This window comes from Schistocerca cancellata, chromosome 12, assembly GCF_023864275.1.
Source record: "Schistocerca cancellata isolate TAMUIC-IGC-003103 chromosome 12, iqSchCanc2.1, whole genome shotgun sequence".
Lineage (NCBI taxonomy): Eukaryota > Metazoa > Arthropoda > Insecta > Orthoptera > Acrididae > Schistocerca > Schistocerca cancellata.
The window spans coordinates 51,876,673-51,883,752 of NC_064637.1; the positions used below are offsets into that span (position 1 = coordinate 51,876,673).

General features: G+C 46.8%; 1 protein-coding gene across 1 annotated transcript in view; it reads left to right on the forward strand.

Annotated features, from left to right (window-relative positions):
* LOC126109445 (constitutive coactivator of peroxisome proliferator-activated receptor gamma-like) overlaps positions 1 to 6,613 on the forward strand; it is a 28,395-nt gene extending 21,782 nt beyond the window's left edge. Inside the window, exon 2 of the mRNA XM_049914475.1 lies at positions 4,817 to 6,613. Within this exon, the coding sequence (XP_049770432.1) occupies positions 4,838 to 6,613 (1,776 nt within the window). The 5' untranslated portion in view covers positions 4,817 to 4,837. The remainder of the gene's footprint in view (positions 1 to 4,816) is intronic.
* The last annotated feature ends 467 nt before the right edge of the window (positions 6,614 to 7,080 follow it).

Here is a 7,080-nt window from a genome sequence, read left to right on the forward strand (position 1 = left end):
TACAGAAGCCAACTACCAAGAATCGAAACAAATGCTTAGTAAAAAATGTACATAGATTTTTATGTAGATTCTGATCTGCAATAAAAAATTGGGGTTCCCAGTCGAAATTTTAAATTTGCCTACCGCCCCACCGTCAGGGGGCTAATTTTAGCACCACCAGATGACCCCCTCGAAAATAATCAACTTTGGATTGTACGAATACACATTTTTTCGTGTGAAGCTTATTTTTCGAGTTATTCTGCTTTGTCAACTTAAAATTTACTTCGTTCCATCAGCATATTTTACGTTCTTGTTTCTAATTAATTAAAATATTCCACCTCTCCCCCTCCCGTCCATAGCTTAATCCACTGCCATATCATTGGTACCTGTGCTCCATATGTTAACTCCTCCACGCAAATGTTCTTCGAACTGGTTGCAACGTGAATATTGCATTAAAAAAGTAAATTCTTCTTCAAATAGTCGAAATAATAGTACTCAGTCCGTATATACTTGTTTTGCTTCTGCCATAAAATATATTATTAAGTCGCACCACGAATGAGTTGTCCTAATGGGAAGAAAATCGATAGATGTGATGTATAACCGAAGGCAAACAAATTATTACAACATCACGAAGACTGGATGATTTACTAAAGAGAAAGAGCTCCAGATGTAACTCCTAAGGCTTTCCCGGCGTAATAATTGATAATATTCTTATCGGGTGTGCAGCCGGATCATAACGTCATCTTGACACAATATTTCAGCGGCCCAACTGTTCGCCATCTTCAGGTGAGACTGCTGGTACACGATCTCGCCGGAACTGACTTCTCAGCGCAAGCGGCGGCCCCTATACAGGGTGTTACAAAAAGGTACGGCCAAACTTTCAGGAAACATTCCTCACACACAAATAAAGAAAAGATGTTATGTGGATATGTGACCGGAAACGCTTAATTTCCATGTTAGAGCTCATTTTGGTTTCGTCAGTATGGACTATACTTCCCCGATTCACCGCCAGTTGGCCCAATTGAAGGAAGGTAATGTTGACTTCGGTGCTTGTGTTGACGTGCAACTCATTGCTCTACAGTACTAGCATCAAGCACATCAGTAGGTAGCATCAACAGGTTAGTGTTCATCACGAACGTGGTTTTACGGTCAGTACAATGTTGTTTACAAATGCGGAGTTGGCAGATGCCCATTTGATGTATGGATTAGCACGGGGCAATAGCCGTGGCGCGGTACGTTTGTATCGAGACAGATTTCCAGAAAGAAGGTGTCCCGACAGGAAGACGTTCGAAGCAATTGATCGGCGTCTTCGGGAGCACGGAACATTCCAGCCTATGACTCGCGACTGGGGAAGCCCTAGAACGACGAGGACGCCTGCAATGGACGAGGCAATTCTTCGTGCAGTTGACGATAACCCTAATGTCAGCGTCAGAGAAGTTGCTGCTGTAAAAGTTAACGTTGACCACGTCACTGTATGGAGAGTGCTACGGGAGAACCAGTTGTTTCCGTACCATGTTCAGCGTGTGCAGGCACTATCAGCAGCTGATTGGCCTCCACGGGTACACTTCTGCGAATGGTTCATCCATCAATGTGTCAATCGTCATTTCAGTGCAAATGTTCTCTTTTCACAATCAAAATGTGTTGCCTGACGAGAATCCACAAGCAATTGTGCAATCACGTCATCAAAACAGATTTTCTGTGAACGTTTGGGCAGGCATTGTTGGTGATGATTGGGCCCCATGTTCTTCCACCTACGCTCAATGGAGCACGTTATCATGATTTCATATGGGACACTCTACCTGTGGTGCTAGAACATGTGCCTTTACAAGTACAACACAACATGTGGTTCGTGCACGATGGAGCTCCTGCACATTTCAGTCGAAGTGTTCGTGCGCTTCTCAACAACGGATTCGGTGACCGGTGGATTGGTAGAGGCGGACCAATTGCATGGCCTCCACGCTCTCCTGATCTCAACCCTCTTTCATTTATGGGGGCATTTGAAAGCTCTTGTCTACGCAACCCCGGTACCAAATGTAGAGACTCTTCGTGCTCGTATTGTGGACGGCTGTGATACAATACGCCATTCTCCATGGCTGCATAAGCGCACCAGGGATTCTGTGCGACGGAGGGTGGATGCATGTATCCTCGCTAACGGAGGACATTTTGAACATTTCCTGTAACAAAGTATTTGAAGCCACGCTGGTACGTTCTGTTGCTGTGTGTTTCCATTCCATGATTAATGTCGTTTGAAGAGAGGTAATAAAGCTCTAACACGGAAAGCAAGCGTTTCCGGACACATGTCCACATAACATATTTTCTCTCTTTGCGTGTGAGGAATGTTTCCTCAAAGTTTGGCCGTACCTTTTTTGTAACAACGTGTATATGCCGAAGAAGGCCCACAACGCGTGCGCGAGAAGGTGCCGAAACTGCCCTCTAGACGAAGCAAATATACAGCGCCCCAGTGGTGGAAGCAGGCGAAATCGAGATATCGCTACCAAAAATTATTCCGACCATGGAAACATAGACCGTTGTTTTTTAATGTCTGATAACACTGGGTTCCAAGTCTTACTTAAAAGGTGACACTTGTCTCTATTAATAAGATTATCAGATAATCGAATGTCTATGGAATCTTTTAAAACACTGTCCCAATAGCGAGATGCAGGGGCAATCATTTGTGTCTCGTCATACAGCATTCTATGTCCTTCGGTGAGACAGTGCTCTGCCACTGCAGATTTCTAAGGCTGAAGCCACCGTGTGTGCCGCTGGTGCTCAACATATCAGTCCTGAATGGTTCGGATTGGCCAGTGTGGCCGAGCGGTTCTAGATGGCTCAGTCAGGAACCGCGCTACCGCTATGGTCGCAGGTTCAAATCCTGCCTCGGGCATGGATGTACGTGATATCCTTAAGATAGTTAGGTTTAAGTAGTTCTAAGTTCTAGGGGATTGATGACCTCAGAAGTTAAGTCCCATAGTGCTCAGAGCCATTTGAACCATTTTTTTGGTCCGGATTGTCTGACCAATATAAGCCTTCCCACAGTGCAAGGGATCTTGTACACGCTGGGATTCCTCAAACCCAAGTCATCCTTAACTGAGCCAAGAAGCCCTTAAATCTTGGCCAGCGGACGAAAAATACTTTTGATACGATATCTTTTTAGAATTCTTCCTATTTTTGAGGAAATGCTCCCAGCAAAAAGAAGAAAAGCCACCGATTTGCAGGAATCTCCTGGTGGTTCAGGCGAAGGTCCAAACTGGAAAGCAAGACGGATCTGTTTATCTGTATAGCCATTCTGCTTGAACACAACCTTGAGATGGTCCACTTCTTGTGTCAAGCTTTCTCCATCTGAAATGGCATAAGCTCTTCTCGCCAACTGAGCAAATTAATAAGGCGCTGGTCCACCTCCGTCTCTTATGCAAGCAGCTTTTCGACTTGGCACTGTTTGTTGGAGTTGTTTGATATCCTCCTGAGGGATACTGTGTCAAATATTGTCCAACTGGCGCGTTGGATAGTCAAAACACTGAGCTGGTCGCAGGGCCCTGCCCATAGCCCTTCAAACGCTCTCAGCTGGAGAGAGATCCGTCAAACTTGCTGGTCAAGATATGGCTTGGCGAAACATGAGGACAAGCTCTAGAATCTCTAGCTGAAACGCAGGCCCAGGATGGCTTGCTATGAAGGTCAATAAAACAGGCCGTAGAATATGGTGGACGTCCCAGTGTGCTGTAAGGGTGCCATGATTGGTGACTCAAGAGGCCCTGCTACGAAATGAAAAGTAACCCAAGTTGTCGGGACATACATTGGGCGACAGTCTGGTTGGTATCCCACGCTATCAGTAGCGTCTCTAGACACGTCTTGGCTGGTCATGGAGGCTCATTTCGAAGCGGGACTCGTCAATGAGATACAAGGCCGAATCTACTGGACATCACTGTAAATGGTCTTGTTGGTGTACAGACGACAATGGAGCGCTGTGAGCTCAGCCCACTTGCTGTGTGCCGTCTGTTAGCGGCCCTTGTGGGCACTGAAGCAAGCTCCATTTACACGTTGGATCGATGATAATATCATCTGGGGCTCTCAGTGCCTCTCTTATGATCTCTCAGTCCTCATCTTCAGTCGCCTGTCTATGTAGACCGCTTCCGGAATGAGGTTTTCACTCTGCAGCGGAATGTGCGCTGGTATGAAACTTCTTGGCACATTAAAACTGTGTACCAGACTGGGAATCGAACTCGTGACCTTTTCCTTTTGTGGACAAATGCTCTACCATCTGGGCTACCCAAGCATGACTCACGTCCCGTCCTCACAGCTTTACTTCTGCCGGTACCTCGTCTCCTACCTTCCAAACTTTACAGAAGCTCTCTTGCGATCCTTTTCAGACCGCTTCCTTCTTGATGCTGTGTTCGGTGATGGATCACCCATTCCAGCCAACAACTTCGAATAGTGACATCTCTCCTGTTCAAATGTCCAGCGACTACCCAATTACTCCAACTGGCGTGGTTGAGCCCAAGTACATGTCCTCTGCGTATCTTGTTCACACTCCTGTCTGCAAGGCATAGGTACTGTCCAACTGAGTCCACCCGAAGAATTTCGCAAAGAGTTCAAGCCCTGGTATCGATATGTCCCCCGTTTACAATCCTTTGCAACTACGCAATGAAATCGCTCTGCAGCGTCACACATTTATCCACCGGCCACCAAAGTTTACAATGTGTTACTTTCTGCCGATACCTCTATGAGTATCAGTTTGCGATCAATTTGGACAACACCTTCGTGGTGCGTCGTTTTGTTTATTTATTTTGGAGTCTACTGTCAGCGTGTGTTACACGAAAACTCTCTTCTTTTCTGTTCGCAGGGCGAGAAACAAATCTGAAGTATGAGCTACAGATCGATTATGCGTTACGCCAAAGCAAATGATTTGTATGAAATTGTGTCTGTGCGGAGTATTGCAGAAGAACATAGAGCAAAGACTGGCGAGGACGCGGTGATTGCAGTGGACGGAGTGGGATGCGTGTGGTACCTGTACCGGAACTGCGATTTTCGCTCTGGTGGGCAGTACAAGGAATTCCGGGAGGCGTGCTGGAACTTTGTGGAGAAATTCAGTAAATCTGGCGTCGGACTCGTGTTCTTCTTCGATGGACTACCACCTGCTGAGAAGAAGGAGAAATGTCCAGACGTGTCTAAAAATAATGTGGAGAAAATTAAGCAGAATCTGATACAACTGCACGTGACTAGTGATACAACTACTGGGTCGAGACGCCTACCAGAGGGGCTGATACCAAGTGCCCGGGTGATCTTCAGGGATGTACCATCAACTGAGGTGCGCCTCTGTGTGGAGGATTATTACCAGGAGACCGCTCAGTTCGCAGCTAGCTGCAAAAATTGCCTCGGTGTGATGTCAAATACTGCAAGTTTTCTGATATATAAGGATGCACAAAGCATGTTCGCATTCGACGGAAACTATGAGATAGATGGCGAAGTGAGGATGATGCGTTTTCGTCCCTCTGACCTCGCCTCCCACCTTGGCATCCAGCAACAAGACCTGCCTGCGCTTGTAACATTCCTAGGAAGCGATAACATCAACTCGGAAGAGAGGCGAAGAGTTCACGGACGACTTAGCTCTCGTTACGGCCGAAGAGAACATCTAGCCAGCGTTGTAGCGGAGCTGGTGAAGAACAACACGGTGGAGGAAATGTGCCGCATTGCGTTTGGTTCCAGGTGGCGAGAATTCGTCGACACCGTGAAGGCAGACATTGACCACTTCAGGTACAAGCGAAGGGCAACTGTAAGGGCCTCAGATAAGTCTAGCTGGTCTGATGTCCTCCAGCGCATTACAGCTAAACACTTGTCTGGGGAGATACCAGCAGCCGTACTCTCAGTTGCCAAGTGTCACATGTTGGACACGGGTGCTGCACTGGAAGAGCTCTTCCAGGACGAGTATGATGGAATGGCGACAGGAGACGTGCTTAAAAGTATGAGGAGCAGGATGTACAGCGTGCTGCTGTGGGAAAGTGGAGATGGTCCATTTCACGTGGAGGAGCTGGTGACCAGGAAGACGGAGGTGTACCGGGAGCAAGTGGAGGTCCAAAAGCACCTGCCACTCAATGTGGAACACCCAGGCCTGCTGAAACTGTGGGCTGGAGATGTGGACACGCGCTGGAGGCTATTCAGCTGGATAGTGGGAGCCCCAGACTCAGAGGGTTCTGTCCTCAGGTCGCTGGAGCCCCAGTGTCTGGTCGTGCCAGCTGCCGCACTGTACTTTCTCCGCCACGAAGCCAAAGTCCTGAGGTGTCACGAGGCTGAGATCTTTGCTGTGGTCGCAATCAATGTATGCAACTTTACTCCAGAGGAACTGGCCCAAAAACACGTCCCAATGCTGGATCCACGTGCCACCTTCCTAGCAACACTCTTCGTGCGTACTGTCCTGCAATTGCTGGATGCGGCCATTGTCTGTGGTCTGTCCTTCCCAACAGAGGCTGACTGCCAGCTGGATGCCTACTTTGATGGGAAGTTCTTCCATGAGCTCTATCTGAGGGCTAAGAACCAATCGTTCTCAAGGGTGGGAAGTCATGCTCCCTGGGACCCTTCATACCTCGAACCAATTCACAAGTTGCTGAATGTTGTAGAAGGCACCCATACTGGTCATCAGTGAATGGAAAGTCATCATGCAATGTATAAGGTTAATGCAGTCTTGCCTACTGCTAATGTGCTATCAATATCTGTTTTGAAAATGTCCTTATCTGTTGTTGATCAAGAGGCAAATTACGATTATGTTAGCTTCTTAACACCCAATTCTGAGTAACATTAGGGGTCAGACACACCATCGTGTCAAAAGCGGCCGAAATATATTACAACATTGGCTGGGAAATACTAATGCACTAGAATCCAGAATAACATATGGTCATCCTTGATTTGTGTCCAAGTACTCCACCGATACACTCAGGTATAAAACTCCAACGTGCGACTAATCATGCCACTGTGAATGATACAAGGAATATTAAGAAGTTGTGTTATTCTTTTTCACTGAAAAATTATGTGCACTGCATTTAAGTTTTTTAAGTATTTCTAAGTTATTATCAATGTGTTATTAAAATCTTTTGTAACTAAGAATTCACGTGG